The sequence below is a fragment of the Natrix helvetica genome (assembly GCF_964273705.1).
Source record: "Natrix helvetica genome assembly, chromosome: 5".
Classification (NCBI taxonomy): Eukaryota; Metazoa; Chordata; class Lepidosauria; order Squamata; family Natricidae; genus Natrix; species Natrix helvetica.
In genome coordinates this window covers 29959742-29981124 of record NC_138551.1, presented here as the reverse complement: position 1 = coordinate 29981124, position 21383 = coordinate 29959742, and the positions used below count along the sequence as shown (strand labels likewise).

The 21383-nt window shown below is 38.1% G+C and overlaps 1 protein-coding gene across 3 annotated transcripts in view; it reads right to left on the bottom strand.

Annotated features, from left to right (window-relative positions):
• The window catches only part of ERICH6 (glutamate rich 6), a 33053-nt gene extending 12199 nt beyond the window's left edge, over positions 1 to 20854 (bottom strand). The window contains exons 1-10 of one of the 3 annotated variants that reach the window (XM_081954760.1): positions 19802 to 20854; positions 17170 to 17224; positions 16463 to 16551; positions 16309 to 16363; positions 14570 to 14697; positions 11964 to 12024; positions 10806 to 10912; positions 8367 to 8417; positions 6661 to 6719; positions 6341 to 6457 (exon numbers count right to left, since the gene is read on the bottom strand). In XM_081954760.1, the coding sequence (XP_081810886.1) occupies positions 6341 to 6457; positions 6661 to 6719; positions 8367 to 8417; positions 10806 to 10912; positions 11964 to 12024; positions 14570 to 14697; positions 16309 to 16363; positions 16463 to 16551; positions 17170 to 17224; positions 19802 to 19859 (780 nt within the window). In that variant the 5' untranslated portion in view covers positions 19860 to 20854. Of the gene's footprint in view, positions 1 to 6340; positions 6458 to 6660; positions 6720 to 8366; positions 8418 to 10805; positions 10913 to 11963; positions 12025 to 14569; positions 14698 to 16308; positions 16364 to 16462; positions 16552 to 17169; positions 17225 to 19314; positions 19721 to 19801 lie in introns of those variants that run through there. The other 2 variants (XM_081954761.1, XM_081954762.1) reach the window with 2 other exon arrangements.
• Between the last annotated feature and the right edge of the window lie 529 nt (positions 20855 to 21383).

Here is a 21383-nt window from a genome sequence, read left to right as displayed (position 1 = left end):
TATGCAACTGATGTTACCAAATACAGTTTACCCATGTTGTTAATGGCTCTGAGCTTGTACAGGAAATGAGATATTCTGATGAAAGTCTATGATTTTTTTTTTTGTAGCCACTTTCCCTTCCCACTAGCATGATCCTGTCATGGATGGGACTAGGTGCGGAAATTACAGAATGATAAATATCCCATTCCCGTATCTTCCTGAAGCAAAATCCAAATTATATACATGTGCATTTTATTAACATACATATAAAACACATGGTTGCTATCATTAGAAAATGTACCTATATCTTGATATAAAAATCCTATTCTCAGTCATAGATTATTGTAAACATCTCTGAGTTTAAAGTAAACAGGACCATAAAATTCCCCTGATATTTATTTATTATTTATTTATTTATTCAATTTATAAACCGCTCCCTCTCCCCGAAGGGACTCGGGGCGGTGTACAGACAAAAATTAAAATACTATATACATAAAAACATAAAAACCCCATAAAAACAAATCACATAAAAATCTGTACAATAATAGTAAAATTAAAACATTAAAATCTACCCCAAAAATTTAAAATACCGGCCAGGAGGATTGAAGAGTAAAGCTATAACTGGGCCAGGCCAGCTAATTGGAACAGGTGGGTCTTGAGTTTCTTGCGGAAGGAGTGGAGGTCAGTGGTGATTCTAATATCAGTGGGGAGGTCATTCCAGAGGGTTGGGCCCATCACAGAGAAGGCCCTACTCCTGGGCACCGCCCGCTGGCATTGCTTAGTGGACGGCACCCGGAGGAGTCCCTCCCTGTGAGAGCGAATTGGTCATAGGGATGTATGGGGTAGGATGCGATCCCGCAGATAACTAGGTCCTGTGCCATGGAGCGCTTTAAAGATGGTAATCAACACCTTGAAACGCACCCGAAAAACCACAGGTAGCCAGCCCTGACACAACAATAGAGTGGGCAGCTCAAAATAACAGATGACTGGGAGGGAAGAACCTCATTTTAAAGACTCTGGATTAATACCAGTGCCTGAAGAGTGATGGCAGACCGTTTGGCCATAAACATTACGACCTTCACTTAAAAACAATGCTACTGGAAAATGAGCACTAACTTGGGCTTTGCCGTGTTTCTTGTGAGGAGGAAAACAGATTGTAGAAGGTTAGTATATCGTTACGGTAAATAAATCAGTGGGACGTAATATTAAATTGGGGAGGATTGTCATGAATGATATATAGGCCACATGTACACTCAAAGTTTAAAAGACTGGCCATCTTATTTACTCACATCTAGAAGGAGTGAGAATTTCATTTACTTAAAAAAATGTGAAATTTAAAGCAAAGTTGCATGGGTAATTGGAGAAAGAAACAGGAACAGAAGAGGCAAATGCTGTTTGCTTTCCCAAAGAATATTGTAAAGGAGTTCCTGAAGGAAAATCACAAAAATTGGCCTATTATGTTGGTTGTTCAAAAATCTCAAGACATATTTTTATGTTGACATTTTGACTATAAGGCCAATGTGGACTGTAGTCAGCAAGACATACTATAATCATTTTGACTAATTCCCATCCCAACCAGTTTTTGCTTTCATACTCTCCCTGTGCACTAACTGAGGTGAATGGATTAAATATATTTGGATATTTTTCTTTCTTTCCATTAAAAAACAAATACAGATGGTCCTCAACTTACAATGGAACGGAATAATAACTACTGAATAACAAAACTGAAGAGAAAGTGAAACCACTGGCAATCCTAGATTCCTATTCCTAACCATGAGGTTAAAATAGCAAAATTTAGTTTCTTGATTTTATTCAAACTAATTTAAAATGTTCCACCTGGTTGGAGATAAACAGCCACTGTTTGCATGGATAAACAATGAAAATGGGAATATATTACACAATAAAAATTATCTTTTCTGCATGCTAATGCAGGTAGTCTTTGACTTACAACAGTTCATTTGGTAATCCTTTGATATTACAACAGCACTGAAAAAAGTGACTTATGACCATTTTTCATACTTAGGATCTTTACAACTTCCCTATGGTCATGCGATCAAAATTCAGACGCTTGGCAACTGACTCATATTTATGATGGCTGTAGTGTCACAGGGTCATGTGATCCACTTTTGTGACCTTATGACAAGCAAAGTCAAGTGGGGGATCCAGATTCACTTAAAACTCCCGTTACTAGTTTAACAACTGCAGTGATTCACTTAACGATTGTGGCAAATAAGGTTATAAAATGGGACACAACTCACTTAACAAACATCTCATTTATCAACAGAAATTTAGGGCTCAGTTGTAGTTACAATACAATACAATAGCAGAGTTGGAAGGGACCTTGGAGGTCTTCTAGTCCAACCCCCTGCCTAGGCAGGAAATCCTATATCGTTCCAGACAAATGGCTATCCAACATCTTCTTAAAGACTTCCAGTGTTGGGGCATTCACAGCTTCTGGAGGCAAGCTGTTCCACTGATTAATTGTTCTAACTGTCAGGAAGTTTCTCCTCAGTTCTAAGTTGCTTCTCTCCTTGATTAGTTTCCACCCATTGCTTCTAGTTCTACCCTCAGGTGCCTTGGAGAATAGTTTGACTCCCTCTTCTTTGTGGCAACTCCTGAGATATTGGAACACTGCTATCATGTCTCCCCTAGTCCTTCTTTCTATTAAACTAGACATACCCAGTTCCTGCAACCATTCTTCATATGTTTTAGTCTCCAGTCCCCTAATCATCTTTGTTGCTCTTCTCTGCACTCTTTCTAGAGCCTCCACATCTTTTTTACATTGTGGCGACCAGAACTGAATGCAGTATTCCAAGTGTGGCCTTACCAAGGCAGTATAAAGTGGTACTGTTGTAAGTCAAAGTTGTAAGTCAAAGGCTACCTGTAACAGAATTGTTCAAAGTTTAGAACAAACTAGTATGAATTAGTTGCTTTGATTGCTTTCTCACCCACCACGACACATAACATTTTTTTGTCCGCCAGTGATTTAATGAGTTCACAACAGATCCTGTCCAAACTAAAGTTCATGGGTATCTGCAGAATGTGATAACAAAAGCCAAGATGGTGCAAATCGAAGCTGCGCCTGATTTTTTTATATACATTACATATGCAAGCACAACTTTGACTTTGAAAATTGTGCCTGCCATCTTGTCTGTGCTCTATAGTTTCTGCTGCTAAGATTGATACCCACCCCCGTTTTAACAAGTGAGATGAATTGTAATCCTGAACAAGTTTAACTTTGTCCATCTACTGTTAACATGTTCTGGAACTTCTCAATAGGAACTGTTTTAGGTCTGATTCCAAAAATATACTTGAAGTATCACATCTTTTCCTGAGATCGCATGGCACCCATAGCCATATGAACCTGAGAAAGACATGGCTGCCTTAATGAGTAGCAAATGGAAGCCATGTTTATGCTTTCATACACTCTAAAGCTCTGTTTTGGAATTAAATTCAAATATTAAACAGTCTCGCTATTTAGAATGCTTAAATAGAAGTGACATGAGTAACTTTAACTTAAGAGAAAAAGAAACATGCAACTCTCTCTGAATTAATTATCTAGGTATATGTATTACCAGATGGTAATTTGGCATTTAGCTGTCAAATTTAGTTAAGAACTCTTAAAACCCACTATATGACAGTATTAAATTTATGCTAGCTCATAGTAATAGAAATCAATGAAACATAAAAACTTTTGCTTATTGTTTTATAATTTCCTATTCCCCATTATAAAACCATTTAAGATTTAATATTTATCAGTAAGGCCACAGCAACTATACTATGCATACTATGTGCGATAATTAAGCAAGGTTGGAATTTGGCAGGAATCTTTAGTATTACTCAAAAATTTAATACACACCAATTATCTGAACACAAAATTAGACAAAACCCTATAGAACCCAATAAACAAACATCAATGGAAAAGATTAGGTAAAAAACACATTGAACCGTCAAAGGATTTTGTATGCACAAGATATATAGAAAAAAAAGGTCCTTTCCACTCTTCTTTCCAGATTTCAAACATGAAAAGCTGGCTGATTGGTAGGGAGGAAAGAGGATTTTTCTTGTCCCCCTTAAGCAGCATTTGTAGGTATAGATATATTGATCCGTATCTATAAGTGCTTATGGGAGAGAAGAGAAAATCTCAAATCATTGATTTTTGGTCAAATATCCAATTGCTTTTGAAGCAAACTTGGTCTTTTAACTTCAACTTGAGTGTTAATTATGTTTTTACTTAGCCTTGGCTGATGTCACATTGCCTTGACATTTGTTTATTCCTAATAGCCTTTCAGGATTGTTTAACCAAAGTTTGTAAAAAAAAAAAAAAAAAGGTCAGTCCTCTAAAAAATAAATGAAATGAAAACCACAAATATGAATTGCCACATGGATGATGCTGGCTCTGTCCTGTAAACAACACTTTAAGTATGTGAAAGCAATCCTGCTGTATGGGAAGGGTGGTGTACAAAACGCTTTTGTGTGTTTTCATGTTTTCATGTCTTATTTCTGAAGTTCCTTGGAACAGATGGTGTTAGGCAGCTGTGCACCACAATCACTAAGCATCATTGCTGCTTTTTCGTTCTAACCCCACCTGCTTCAGAAGTAGGAAAAGGCCTTGCTTTTCATGCTTTCTAAAGGGATTAAAACCAACTGTAAATGATTCATTTTGCAATTTCATTAGGGAACTTAGAGACAACTGGCTCTTAAAAGCTGTTAAAGGATAACAAGCAACAAAGCAGTGAAATGGGATATGGTTCTCCTCAATCCCATATTCTTAGAATAAATTTACCAATATTATCCAAAGCAGCTGTTCTATCTCATTTTGTTTATGTATCTTAGGATATTTACTTAAGCTAGCCTAAAATCTTACATATGATGTAGTCTTATTGTCAGACTGCAAGTGAGAAGACCACATATATGAATAGTTTCATATTCTTAGGTCCAGAAATAGAAAGGTAAAAACTGCTTTTATGGCTAAATACTTGGAGTTATTTGGCTTGTTATATAATTCACAAAAGGGGATTAGTTTTTCCTCTTTCATTACTTTATAATTTTTGTGGCTGGATTGATCTTTTAGTACTATTGCTTGCATTTGTGTTTTTCATTTGTTAAATTGTAAGCTTGAAAAGAAAGAAAGCTGACTGTAACCAGAAAATTAATATATTGGATAGAAGGCAATGCACCACTTTCTCTGGTATGGACAGCTTTTCATCAGAATTTTTCATCCGTACAGAATTTTTAAGGAGAAGTATTCTGTCAGGCAATTTTATTCTGAAGTAGTAAACTTGTAGAAGCGTGTACCGGTAACTATTTTCTTTCTTCAGAAAACAAAGGTTAATCCTCCAAACTAAACTGAACATAATATATATTCGCACGATTCTTTCCTCAGCAGAAGTATCTATGGCAGGGGTTTCAAACTCAATTTAATTGAGAGCCACAGGTTGTGTTTGACCTCGGGGGGGGGGGGGGGGGGGGGCAAGGCCAGGGTGGGTGTGGCCAGCTCAACATCACTTACGTCGGAGGTGCCTGTGGTGGTCTGAGTGCTCTGCCAGAGAAAACAGGCACCTTAGCTCCATTTTTGGCTGCAGTGGCCTCCTGCAACCCTCTGCCAGCCAAAACAGAGCTCTTCCTAGCTCCGTTTTCCCTGACAGAGGCACCGCAGGCCAGCTCTTTGCTGTTTCCAGGACAGCCCCATGGGCCAGATCTAAGTAGCCTGCGGGCCTTGAGTTTGTCACCCCTGATCTATGGGAAACTGGAACTTTGAGCAGAATACCAGTGAAAATGGAACGAACAATCCGTCTTCTTAAAATCTCTCCTAATCCCCTCCTTCACCCTCCTTCTCCAAAGTGCTCTTCCTATCCAGGAGGAAAGGGAAGTGGGTAAACAGTGCTGCCCATTTCAGTAAAGAGTAAGAAGTTACAAATTTACAGTGCAAAGTAATGTATAGGAGGTGGGTGGGTAGAGCCATTACAATACAATAGCAGAGTTGGAAGGGACCTTGGAGGTCTTCTAGTTCAACCTCCTGCCTAGGCAGGAAATCCTATATCGTTCCAGACAAATGGCTATCCAACATCTTCTTAAAGACTTCCAGTGTTGGGGCATTCACAGCTTCTGGAGGCAAGCTGTTCCACTGATTAATTGTTCTAACTGTCAGGAAATTTCTCCTCAGTTCTAAGTTGCTTCTCTCCTTGATTAGTTTCCACCCATTGCTTCTAGTTCTACCCTCAGGTGCCTTGGAGAATAGTTTGACTCCCTCTTCTTTGGGGCAACCCCTAAGATATTGGAACACTGCTATCATATCTCCCCTAGTCCTTCTTTCATTAAACTAAACATTAAACCTTCTTTTCATTAAACTTTCATTTACCTCAATGTGAATATCTGCTCTTGATGACTCTGGTCTATAAGCTATAATAGTAGGTGGGCCAACACTGGAAATTGTCTGCAGAGATTCTTGAAACAGTTTTAAGAAGTCTTCTCTAAACTTAAAAAAAGAGAAAAATAAATTATTGCAAACCTCAAACCACTTGTTCAGAATATTCCTCCAGCATCACTGCACAATAAACAGTCTCCATTTTTATTTAACTGTGGGATGGAGAAGGAGAGGCTGGGATGGAGAAGGAGATAGGTAAACTAAAATGAGAATAAGTTCCAATAAATTGTATAGAGACCGTATATGACCAATACCTCTGTGTCGCATAAAATTTCTAAGTAGCTGAGGTCTTCGGGCACAACAGCATAGATATCTAGGCATCAATAAACAAAATTAGTTACGAAAGGGTATGTTCTCCTTTATGAACTTAATCTTAAAGCAATATATATATATAGTTCTCTTTTAACTATTGGATAAAAAGCTGAGCTCAGGCAATACATTGTATTATATCCAAATTAACAAAACACCATGACTATGTTAATATAGCAGGCTTTCCCTGGCAAATCATATTATTACATCATGTGATGGTCTGGTTAGCCTAACATGTTAATTCAATATCTAGAATTCCACAGCACGCTGAACCACAAATTTCTGAATCCCAATCTAATCAGATTAGCATGTGGTATATATTCAGCCAGTGAAATTCTAAATTAAAAAATAAAAGCCAACTCTAAATAGGTTCTTAGGTTCCAGCAGTCTTTCTTCAAATTGGTCTCACTGGACAATGCAGAGATTAGCACTCTCTGCATTGTAGGGCTAATACATTTGGGGCAGCAGTTTGGGGGAAATTAGGCTGGAGGAAAACTACATTTTAGGAAGAGAGAGTGGGATCATTTAGTTTCTAGAACTCGTGTCATCACATCACATATCGTGACTTTCTCCCCCTTTGATAAAACGGAGATGGGCGTGGTCAGCACGTGATGCCTCTGTCCCCAGGGCTGCAAGTTTGACACCTGGGCTAGAACATTATAAAAATAGTGGATATAATTTATGGAACATACAGTTAGTTCTCATTTAGGAACCATCTCAGACTGCAACTGCTCCTTTTCAACAGCGATGAAAAAAGGGACTTTGCAATCAATGTCCACATTTACCACATTCAAGATGACTGACAGTTATATGTTCACCATTACAGTCAGTTAATACTATCGTTCTATTACTGACCTGTTTTTTTTCTCCCCTCACCAACTTGCAGAGCAAAGAGATGGCCTGAAGAAGCTACCTTTTCCTGTTTTTTTCCGCAGTCCATCTTTGTTAACTTGCTCTTTGGCACTTTTTACAACCTCAGCTAATTAAAGTAACTTTAATTAGTTGATCAGGGACACACACGGTGGCTCAGTGGCTAAGATGATGACCTTGCTGATAAGAAAGGTTGGCAGTTCGAATCCCTAGTGCCGCGTAACGGAGTGAGCTTCTGTTACTTGTCCCAGCTTCTGCCAACCTAGCAGTTCGAAAGCATGTAAAAATACAAGTAGAAAAATAGGAACCACCTTTGGTGGGAAGGTAACAGCATTCCATGCGCCTTCGGCATTTAGTCATGCCGGCTACATGACCACAGAGACGTCTTCGGAAAGTGCTGGCTCTTCGGCTTTGAAACGGAGATGAGCACTGCCCCCTAGAGTCGGGAACGACTAGCACATACGTGCAAGGGGAACCTTTATCTTTACCTAATTATTTGATTAGAACCTGTCGCAGAGACTGACAGGCACGCCAGAAAATCACAGCAAAGCCTTTATACAATGAAGAGACAGAGAGAATCTACCAGCAACCATCAAAATGCCTCGGCTTTCAATGGGAATTAAAGCTAAACGTCTTTAGCAGCCTAGTGGCTAAAGAGCAATAACATACTAGATGTACAGACGGTCTGACAGCTCACTGATAGGAATCTGTGGATTCAAAAAGTATAGAAATAAAAATTATTCTCAAAATGAATAATAAATGTTTTGGGGGAGTAACTTACCATTCTCGGGAGGAACCTCTTCTTGGCGCTCCTTTGGAGCTGAATGAGGAGCTGAAAAGGGGGAAAAAAGCAGCAGAATTCCATCAACGTTCTTTTTCTTCTTTCTCTCTTTTGAAGAAGATCAAAAATAGGTTGAATAGAAAATGATCAGAGGCAGCAACTGGGCAGAAAATGAATGTCCAAACAAGTCACTGTGAACCATGTAGGCTCCTCTGCTTTCATGCAGGGTTTTTCAAACAGAAAAATTAAATTTTCCCAGCAATATGAGATTGCAATTTGCAGAGACAGCATGCACTGCCAACAACAAGGGTTTTAAACTAGAGATCACAGCCTCCAAAACTATGAGTAACTATGAGTTACCCTAAGGCCCTTCCCAAAGATGACAATGAGCTGTAAATAGGAAGAGGTGGCAAACACACACACACACACACACACACACACACTCTCCACTCACTTTACTTCATCATTCAGTTTAAAATTAAACCACATCCATTTCACTGGATGTTCCACCTACGTTTTTTTGTCACCACCTTACCTATGTCATTCTTCAGCCTGACAAGGAACAGAAAACTTTTGGTTTTCTATGTATTTTCCTTTAAAAATATACAGAGTAGGAAAAATATCTTCAGAACCTAAACCCTGATATTTATATTTCAGAAAATGTGACTTCCGCTTTCCACTTTAGTTTTGAATGATCAGAGGAATACAGAATTCAATCAGAAGGTAAAGCCAGAAAGAAAACATTAAAAAATGAAAAGTATGAAGTGAAAAATGTACATATGTTAAATACCCCTTCCAAATATTACCACTTTTAGAACTGGTAGCACCTGGTAGCAAGCAGGACAACAGAATTTGTTACCGAATTGACCAAGAGGATTCTAGATCATATTTTTAAAATTTGGCCACCACACTTTAGCTGGACTTCAATTCCCATGCTAGCTGGGAAATCTGAGAGTTGAAATGAACACAAAGTTGCAAAGTGTGAAAAGCCGTGGTCTAAACTATAATTCATAAAGTAAAAGCAGGATAGCCAGGAGCCTGGACACTTGCTTTAAACTCTGTTAATGCATTCTTATCTAAAAGGTTTAATAATGTACTGTGTTTCAGCTTTCTAATAAAGTTTAACAATTTAACAATTCATATTTGAAGCAAAAAAAAAATTTTTTAAATGAAAAAGTACAATTAGGATACCAAAACAATACCAGCACACAGTTTTGGGTAACACCAGCTGCAGCAACCAGATTCAATGCCATAAGATCTTCCCAGAAAAAAAGTATTCTACAGGCAGGGTGCCACAATTCAGACTATTCTATGGCCTTCATTAACCTGAGCTCTACAAATTTTAATATAAAAGGCCCTTAGCAGTTGGACAAATTTGAATGGAAGTAGCCTATCCTTCTGAACTCTAGACTCCAAAGTTGTGTGTGGCTTTCTAGGAAAATAAATAGCAATCAGAACCCAAAAGGTGGCAATCGGTGAAGTTATTTGAGAATTAGCAACGTTATCTTCCATTCCTTTATCCTTAACAGTCCAGCTCCCAAATTTCAGAGCAACAAGACTTTCCAATAAGCCTGCAATAATATATCCCCAATAAACAAACTGAAGTTCTCTAAGGATATTCAGACGATAAAATAGTAAATATATAGTGTGATAAATTTCAGAATTAAAGATGTGTGCTTAACAAGAAATCCTGCATTCAAAATCATTTCTTGCCTATGGTACATAGCTAACTGTACTTTCATGAAGAACCACTAATGGTTGGTAAAGCATATTCTCATATGCCAAGGATTCCAGGTTCAAATAGTCTACTCTCTGTAACAAAAGAAATCATGTAGCAAATGCTGTGGAAAAGAACACCAAAACACCTCCAGTTAGAGTAAACAGATAAACAAGTAGCAGTTTTTCCTTATAATAATAATAATAATAAATAATTTATTAAATTTCTAGACCGCCCCTTCTCCCCGGAGGGACTCGGGGCGGTGTACTGGCATAAATTTAAAACATAAACAATCGAACACATAAGTAAAAATCAGATTAAACAGCCCCTGTACAATTTATAAAAATTAAAAAACAGACCTTAAAACCAATCTTAAAAAATTTAGAAATAGGACTGAGGTGGGATAGGTGGAATTAGGCCAAGCCGGCTAGCTGGAATTGGTGGGTTTTAAGTTTCTGATGGAAGGAGCGGAGATCCGTAGTCATTCTAATGTCGGGGGGGAGGTCATTCCAGAGGGTTGGGCCCATCACAGAGAAGGCCCTTCCCCTAGGCGTCGTCCGCTGGCACAGCCTAGTGGACGGCACCCGGAGGAGTCCCTCTCTGTGTGAGCGAATCGGCCGGAAGGATGTATGGGGCAGGATACAATCCCGCAAATTACTCAAGACAATGAAAATGTCTTCAATTATATATATTTACAACATTACAATAAGCTTGTTACTTACCCTTTCTCTTGTAGATGTGGTCATGAAGCCAACTTGCATCTGTCTGCATTGAGACAGATATTTCTAAGGGTCTCTGAGGCATATCAGCAATAGTGTCCAATATTTCCCTTTCAGCAGATATAAGATATCATGCAATCAAATTATCTTCACATAAACTCCAATGCATCATACCCCAAAATGATATTTGTTGCCCACTGCTTTTAAACAATGGAAAAGTAAAATATTGGAGGCACTTTACCAACAGATAAGGTAGCATTTTATGTGACGATCCAGTATAACTCTTAATACTTAGTGGGCTAAAATAGAAACTTCCTTATTTTGAGAGAAATTTATCTGATCACAATTAATCTTATTTGATATTGAATTCTTCCAAGAAAGAAGTTGATAAACACATCAAGGAAGGATCAAGAGGAGAAAGAAAAGAAATATATCAATCATGAAAAATTAATTCAGCGGCAAGCACAAAACTGTAGCCATAGCAAACTTTAAAAGATAAAAAAAACCAACTAGTATGTATTTCCGTCAATCAAAAAGCAGAGACACAGTAAGCCACAATGATGCCATATGCACAATTGTATCATCAGAGACATACCACCATTATCTACTGAGTCCTGAAGTCTGACTCAAGTATATATGTTGTGGAATTTGAGACACAAGGTCAATAGTGGCTAAGACACTGAGCTTGATGATCAGAAATGTTGGCAGTTTGGTGGTTCAAATCCCTAGTATAGCTCTCCTGTGTGAGCAGGGGGTTGGAGTAGATGACCTCCAAGGTCCCTTCTAACTCTGTTACTGTTAATTTAATTTAATTTAATATGCTAATGTTGTATTTTATTCTCCTGTCCCCAGCAGGTGCCCATGTGTATACATCATTAGACCTACCCAATGTATTCCAGCATTTCACAAACTGACTGGAGCCTTACAGATACCTTGGATTCCTATGAAACCTGTTAGCTGCCTGGCTGAAAAAGAGACTTCTATAATTACACTCATTGTTTAAAACACAATTTAGAAGGAACATAAGTTATTTCCAACCTTTTCCAACCATCATTTGGAAGAGAAGAATGTACAGAGACAACATGAAAGCGTGGAACATAGTTACTTAATAGTGATATGATCTCATTTTATTTTGGATAGCTACTCATCTTAAATACTCACCTGCTGATTTCACTTTCTCTCCGAACTCCTCCCAATATACTCGGAAAGCTCTTTGTTTTTCCTGTTCATAAAACAATTGCATCATTCACATGGAAACCAAATTTTGTTCTGTACTGGCTATGAAAAGTTTAAATATAAATACCTTCCTATAGGTCATTTATTTTGAGATGGCTTTAATGGCTTCTAGCCCATCTCTATGTCTTGAATATATTGTGGCCACCCAGACCTTTCTGTCTTTGCAGAAAAATGAACTAAATATTTGAAGATGACCAACAGATTATCTCTAGATCAGACTCCAAACTTTAAGGTCGTCAGCAGATGTGGCAATGATCCTGGAAGGGTTATGCCTGAGATTTTCAGACAATGCTTTGGTCTAAGGCAAACTCAAGGCCCAGGGGCCAGATCTCTTCCATGGGGTGCTTGGATCTGGCCCACGCGGGTGCCCTGGAAACAGCAAAGGACTGGGCTGTGGTGTCTCTGCCAGTGAAAGCTCAATTTTCACTGGCAAAGGGTTGCAGTAGGCCATCACAGCCGAAAACGGAGTTTGTGAGCCTGTTTTCTCTGGGAGAGCACTCAGGCCACCACAGGCGCCCCCAACATGAGTGACATCGAGCTGGCCACACCCACCCTGGCCCCACCCACTCTGTCCCACTAAGGTCAAACACAACCCTGATTCGGTCCTCAATAAAATCATGTTTGACATCCCTGCTCTAAGGTGTTCAGCTTGTTTCTATGGGAATTAAATGGGAACGGACAAGAATAATAACAGCTGCTCTTAGAGGCAGCTAGTAATATTCCATCCTTAATATCCTCACTGCAAAACAAACAAACAATGGGCCCAAATTACAGAACCAATGTTTTGTCAGTTTGCTGCTGAATTTCAGTAGGGCTAGGGGTGGGGCAACCTTATGGATTTTATCTTTGTTTTTTGTGTTTTATATTTTTATACTGTTTTTCATTTGTTGTTTATTTGACACTGTATGATATCCAGTGCCTTTTAGGATTAGGATGAGGCATACATCCTGTAAAATCATTCAGTAATCCAATTAAACTGAGGTATTTTGGCAGGAGTTTGCTCTCCAAGCTTGTTTCAATTTAGTTTCTAAATGTTTCATTACCAGACTAGGTAAATCAGCAGCAGGATTTTCTTGCCTTATTCCTCTTTAGCTAGGACAAGAAAATCCTACTGCTGATGTTACCTAGCCCGGTAACAAAATGTTCAGAAACCACTGCCAAAATCTAAAACCCAAGCTACAAGAATTTTCCTTATTTCAAACTGAGATATTTAATGGTAAACTATGTATTAAGAAAATTATCATTGAACTATAGCATCCACTGTCAGCTCATGAACCAACACTTAGCTTCATCTGCAACACTCAGGATAACAACCTGTGTTATAGTTTTATTGTATTGAAATAGTATGTATAATTCATGTTAAGTCTTTAACGCATTATAACCTGTTTACTATTATTGCAGCTGATTTGGATCAAAATTGAGACCAACAGATTAAATATGACTAATTCTATTGATTTTGAAAAGATCCTATGCCAAGTGTAATAGCATCTAGAACCAATCTGGGCTTCTGTTGTTTTATAGAAATCTATCCTCCCTCTTCCCTCTCAGATATTTCAAATGGAATCAGATTTGACTCGACTGTTTATTATAGCTGTCTTCCCCTCCCTCCTGCAAGACAAATAGGCTCTGTCAAAAATTCCTACAAGCATTGTTTTGAATGAAGAACTTGATTGCACATAGAGTTTAGTCTACATCCATATAAACAGAAAACAGAGAAATCTATTCTAACATAACTCTGCTAAATTTCACTTTAATGCCATCATTTTGGTACTCATTTGACTAAGAGGTTACTCCAGCTACACTTTTTCTTTGCACACTGTCTCTTAATATGAGAATCCAGCATCAATAAGGAATTACATTGGTGGTGGTGTTTAGAATGCAGTATTGCAGGTTAACTCTGCCCACTGCCAGGAGTTTGATCCTGATTGGCTCAAGGTTGACCCAGCCTTCCATCCTTTTGAGATCTGTAAAATAAGGACCCATATTGTTGGGAGCAATATGTTGACTCTGTAAACCACTTAGTGTGTGCTGTAAAACACTATGAAGATGTATATAAGTCTAAGTGCTAGTGCTATTACTACTGTAGTTCTTCCTAAGGTCAACGTTAATAGAATTCTGTGATACAGATATATTTTATTTGCATTTCTGCCACATAGTCCAAAATTTCTTGCATTATATAGGAATGAATGCAACTGCTCAAGATATTATATTGCCAAATTAACATAATAATATAGGGCAAATTTCTATAAATATTATAGTCAGCAAGTGTGATGACTATCTAATTTTGGGACCTATAAGTGATGATCTTCCTGAAGGTTCAAATGCATTGGGATTAGAGCACTTTGGTAATGCTGGCTGAAAATTTTGGAAACTACAATCCCACGACATCTGGAGAATATTAGATTGGAGTAGAAAGATTCATGCATTTGCACTTAAGATGTTTCTTTATGACCAGTGTGATGGCTTTGAAATTCCTTACTCTCTGCCTTCTTAACTTATTGAACTTCTATAAGGAAATTGAGACAGAGTACCTTTGCTTGATGTTGATGTCTCTGTAGCACTTGGGGAAGACAACTCCATTTTTCTCTCTGAAGAAGCTCTTTCTGATCTCATATCTGGACTACCATTAATTTCTCCTATTACGCTTTCTTTAAAAGACCTACAAGAAACAAAATAATATATGAATTATTGAAGGCAAAATAAGCAACTGATTACTCCAGGAACCCAAGATATTAGATTAGCAACTGTGCATTTTCCACCATGTTGACTCTTACGATATATATATAAACAAAGTTGAGGACTTTTAGCCAGAATCAGGGAAGCTAGAACTAATATTTTAATTGCTATTTATGGAATTGGTGCATGGACCTGGTAGAAGGATGATTTGTAAGGACTGAGTAAGAGAGGTGTAATGAATGGTATTGGGTAAATGATCTTAGCTATTACTCCCATTCATTTTTCTTATATATATATATATATATATATATATATATTGCCTACTATTTCATACCCTTTTGCTGTACTTACTTATGGACATGCCTAAACTGTATGTAGTTCCATAGAAATCCTGATATAGATCTATTGGCTTCAGAAGATTTTATTCCATCCAATAGAATTGGAGGGAAATTCAAACCACTGGCAATCATAGGTTCCTGTTCTTAACCACGAGGTTAAAATAGTAAAAAATAATTTCTTAATTTTATTCTGATTAATTTAAAATGCTTCACATGGCTAGAGATCAAGAGCCACTGTTTGGATAGATAAACAATAAAAATGGGAATATGTTACACAAGAAAAAAATTATCACTTCTGCATGGTAATATTCATTAAGTAACTGTATGAAGTTATAGCGGCCCTGAAAAAAATGACTTATGGTCATTTTTCACACTTAATGACTTGTGCAGCATCCCCATAGTCATATGATCAAAGTTCAGATGCTTGGCAACTGGTTTATATTTATTATGATTGCAGTGTCCCCAGGCCATATGATCACCTTTTGTGACATTCAGATGAGCAAAGTCAATGGGGGAGCCACATTCACTTAACACCTGTGTTACTAACTTAACGACTGCAATGATTCACTTAACAACTGTGGCAAGAAAGGTCATAAAATGGGGCAAAATTCACTTAACATTTGCCTCACCTAAAAACAGAAATTGTGGACTCAATTGTAGTCATAATTTGAGGACTAACTGTACTTCTACCATAATTAATTTGATCTACTGATCTTAATACAACCAGAGAGTAATCTGTCTAGGTCCTGGTGTTACAAAGAGTTCCCAATTATTCAATTCACCAGAAGGGGAAGAACAACACTATCTATCTATCTATCTATCTATCTATCTATCTATCTATCTATCTATCTATCTATCTATCATCTATCTATCTATCTATCTATCTATCTATCATCTATCTATCTATCTATCTATCTATCTATCTATCCATCCATCATCTATCTATCTATCATCTATCTATCTATCTATCTATCTATCTATCTATCTATCTATCTATCTATCCATCTATCTATCTATCTATCTATCATCTATCCATCCATCCATCATCTATCTATCTATCTATCATCTATCTATCATCTATCTATCTATCTATCTATCTATCTATCTATCTATCTATCTATCTATCATCTATCTACCTACCTACCTACCTACCTACCTACCTACCTACCTACCTACCTACCTACCTATCTATCATCTATCTATGAATTCCATTCACAGTCATAACTATCACAAACAGGTTTTGTTATTAATATTACCTAGCTGAAGGTATGGAAATTTCAGTTGTAACTCCTCCTGGGTGATCTTCTGAACCTATTCATACAAGCATGATTAACATAAATGTACATGCTTTAAGATATATATATATAAATAAAAAAAACTTGCACTTTAAAAACAATAGTAATACAACACCTGTAGCTACTTGTGACTCTTCTGCGATCTCATGCAACTCCATCTTTCTACTCTCCTGCTCTGGAATTGTCACATTATCTTCCAGTGCACTGTATTGAGAATAAATCGATATCAGTTTATAGGGAAGGTACTGCTACAATGGCAGCACTGGGGACCAATGAAGATAACTTTACTAAGACATTTACCAGCTTTTTCAGGAGATTGCTAATTCAAAAGTGTAGGATTTTATATAACTTCTCTTACTAAAGCTGACCACTTCCCATTGAAATTGTAGCAATTATTCTCTTGTGCATAGACTGAGAGTCTAAATGTGAATGGTTGGTACTAAGGATCAATAAATTCTAGTAGATTATTGAAAGATCAAGGGACTGATCTGGATTTTTTGCCAGATAATTCTGTGGGACAAGCAATTCAAGTGGGACAGTTGTGTTTACATTTAGCTGGCTACTTGAAGCTGTGAGAGATTTTTGTTAGTTTCTATAACACTACCTCATTTATCCTGTTGCTTTAAGTCTTCCAGTTGCCACATTTTTGGTAACTAATACCATAAGTTAATGACGTGAAGCACAGAGAAATTACTTTCTGACTTTTAGTCTAAATTTATTATCAATGAATTTTATTGGATGGCTTTGAGAGTATATTCATTTTCTTTGCAATACTTTGATGAACTACAGATAAAAAGAAAACAATTTTTACCATTCACTTACTTATCAGAATTATCAGCTTCGGAAGATGGACTTCCTTCTCCAGTATCTTTGCTATCTGGTAAATACAGACACTTATTATAAATATATGGATGAATTTACTGGGTTTTGAATTATGAACTGAAAAATAATGCTAAATACTTTGGATCCCCATTCCATCCAGAGAAAATCATAGGTGGGAAGTTAAGAACATTTATTTGATAAAATAAAAATTTGACCTCTCTTTAAAAGGTCAAAAGGTAAATACATGGTTGTTTCCCCACCCAATGTTTTCATAACTCTAAGCGATAGTTTAGACTGAAAGATTGACCCAAACTTATCCAGCAAATTTCATGTTTCAGGATTTGATTCCAGTCTTAGTTCAACCTCATCTATTTCCAAGGAGATCTCTGTGGGATCAGTCACTGCTTTGACTGAGACTTAAAATGGGACTTAAAAATCATGATACATCACATGGATTTGAGCTAAACCATTTTCTTTCAAAAACTATACAGCTATTAAGAGAATTATTCCATTAGTCACTCTTTCTTAGATCACCTCACCTCACAGGGTTGTTGTTATGAGGGAAATAAAAAGAAGAAGTATTATATCTAGTATGTTCACTGCCTTCAGTAATTTATAAAAATAATGAAGACAAGGAGAAAAATAATATTTAAACCCTGTAGATGTTAACGTAAAAAAAGCAGTAAGTATTTCATACCTTTAATTTATGCAAGTCTCCCAATGTTCTGCTATTTAAATAAAGAATTTGGAGGGAATTTTCCAAGGATGAAGCATTATCACCCAATCTACCATTTTTACAATTTAAAAAAAAATGGGGTGGAACTGTGTGGCATATGCACATATATGGATTGCTTTTTTTTTTTAAAAAAAGCATCTGCTCATCCTATGTTCCTTCCTTTAAAAACCAAACATAACTTAGACAACATCAGATTATTTGTAAAGAAGGATGACGGTGAGGCATTTGGGGTAGGGAAGAAAGGGATGGCCAAAATCTGCAAGATGGTGGGGCAGGCCTTGGATTGTAACATTATACCCAACATCTTGAAGATTTTGACACGCATACTCCCTTCTCTCAACAGTGGTGGATGACAGATTAGATACTGTCAACTTCTTTTTATTCCACACATGCCACATAGCTGACACATCATGAATAAACTATGTTGGCAAAAAAAACTGAAATGTTTAGTGATTGTGTTTAACTACAGAAACTATACTTTTACAGTAAGATACCACTGAGATCCATTAACCACATTATGTATCTATGGATACTGCCTGTTGAACATAAAAACTAGATTTTGAATCACATAAAGTAGAATTCAAATTAGTTTAAACTCACAGGATTAGACAAACATATGATATAAATACAAGAGATAGACTCATGTATGAGGTATATATCTCACTGACAGAAATTATCTCATCTCCCATCCTAATCTCCTTTGAGTCAGATAATGCAAGAATGAAATGGATGAGTTCTGACAGCAAAAATTTCTCAACCATTCCCATGATAACACCATAGGAGAAAAGTCTATTCTTGTAATTTTGCCTTGGGAAGATGTAAAAAGGGAAGGAAATTACTGAATCCGTGGTTCTGGGCTTGGACCAGGGAGCCATAAATTCAAGTCTCCACTCAACCACAGTACTTATTGGATGAATTGATCCAATCTCCTTAGGCCTTGATTTCACTAGTCAGCCAACATGCTTTCTGCCCAAATGTTTGCATAAAAAAAACTAAACTAGGATAAAATTGGCTGAGCCCCTTGCTGATCCCTATCCTACCTCTGTTACTTACATCCTGTCTCTGTTATTTACCGGTTTCAAATCAATGCAATTGGCGGATTCTTTTCTAGATGTGGTGCAAGAAATCTTACCATTTTTATACACCTCTATGCTACTCTTGGACAACTTTGAGATTATAAGGAGTGAGAGGGAGAGAAACACTTAAGGATGATTTACGTTTCTTCTGCTAAACAGCTGCAGACAACATGAAGGATGGAACCAAAAAATAAGTGTTCCCAGAGTATTTATAATGTTGAAATGGAGAAATGTTCTGCACTGGAGAACATCTGACTGCTCTCTCCAGGTCTTTCCCAAACCTCTTTCATAGCTGATACCAACCACACATATTAGTGTTCCACATCTACTCACCCTTTCAATTTTCAGGGTTCTGAAATTCTTACTCCCCAGTGTTGTTGCTGTGGCACTAAAATTAGAAGGCCCCCAAGAACGCCACTTTCAATTCCCATAAAAAAACAGGGACAAGCTATATATAAAGGAGTAACTTCCATTCATCATTTACAAGAAGATTCGTAAAGCTCGACCTAAGCTTGGACTTTAAGCAACGTTCAGACGAAAGACGGCTATTCCGTGTGCGCTAAACCCCCATTAAGAAAACCCTCATCAGCTGATGTGCGTTTATTAGCAGAACATAACAACACTTCTGCTTTTGGAGACCGTTGGTCTTCCTCTGCGCACGTGACACTAAACTCACGCGTGTTCCTCGCTTCTTGCGGTCTGCGCCAAAGTCCCTGAGCGCTGCACACTGCAAACGCCCCTTTTTCTATCCTATCACGCTCTTTTTCAGTGACTTCCTCGCGTGTTTCTCTAGGACCCCGATTCGAGGCTAGACCAGCACCTGGATCGTTGCCTCCATCCCGATTTTTCCGTGGGGTCTGAGAAAATCCTTCCATCATCCGCGCGCCAACTCTCTCTCACTGCACTTCAGGCGGTCCCTTTAAAACGCCGCGGGCTGCTTGGAGAACCGATGTTCTCTGTGCATTGTGACGTGAAATGTTTTGCATTCTGGTCTCTCGGGAGACGGCGCAGCAGGACTCGATTCTCCCGGGACTTCAAAGGAAGGCGCTCAAGCGCTCCTTCTCACGGCTGGGCAGAAACTCCACCCGTTACTAGCTGTTCATTCCGGGTGGCTTATTTGTTGGTGCTTCGGGTGTGGGTGCCTTGTATCCCGACCTCCCTTTGAGGTTAGACTCCTTGACCCCGCTTGCCTGTTCCTCGATAAGAAAGTTTTCCGGCTGGTTCTTTTCTCCGTCTGGCGTGTTTGGTCGTGCACGTTTATTAGCAACGCTAGTAAATTATGACGCCTCGTGCAGCAAGTGATAAAGAGGTTTGACTTCTGCGTGTTCAGTCCTGTTGCCTCTTTTTAAATAGGTTTGCAGCAGGGGGCAGCATGTAGCAGACCTTAACTCATCTCGGAAAAAGAGCCAAGCAGATCTGGCGTGATTAGTAATTCAAGGCAATCCGCAAATCCTAACGCTGTAGAGCAGATTGGAAAATTGCAGGGACTAGTACACCACAAACTGAATTTGAACAATTCTTTACCTTTCAGAACTTGAGAAACAAGTGCATTAAATGATGGATGTTGCAACATTGCAACTTCATGGGACACGTGGACAGTGGTTTCTGATTTATTGGCTAATCAGCTTGTTTCCTGGCATTAACAGAGGGAGAAAAATGCTGAGGGGCGTTTCCTATATGCCCATTTCCTTCTGAAGAGGGAAGCTGTATGAGCCACATGGCCTGCTATGACTTTTCAAGAATCCATCTTTTCCACCCTAGTTTTTCTCCAGCTGCTTTGGTCAGATTTCCAGGTTTCAACTTTATTCCTCGGCTTTCACAGTATCTTGGGTATACAAACACCAACATCACCAACACCCCCGGAATATCCAGCCAGCAAATAAAGTACTGCATGGAAAATAAAATAACAGTTGCATCAGTAAAAATGTAATACTTGAGTTAAAACCGTTCATTTTGTGATCGTTCAAAGTTACAATGGCATTGAAAAAAGTGGCTGATGACCATATTTCACATTGTTGAAAGAAATGTCCTTCCGGGTTCGGCTCCAAGTGGGGAAAAAGACACTGGAGACATGGAGGCTGCTTGGAAAGATGGTTTTAATGGTGGACAGGACCACATGGCTTGAGTCCTGAACAGAAAAGGTGATCACATGCTTCAATGTTGGGTGAGGAAGAAGAGATGAGCTGAGATGCTGAAAGTCCCTGGTTTTATGCCTATCTCTGGCTTTTGATCTTGAGCTTGTATTCTGATTGGTTGTCAGACTCCCATGGGGCCATGCAACTATCTAGGCTGTGTTTTGAATCCAGGTTTGGTTGAGTTCTCAGATGCCATGTGGTGAGTGAGTAAAGGCTGATCATGCCTTAATCCCATCCCCTTGGAGCTGAAGGGGAGAACTCTTTATT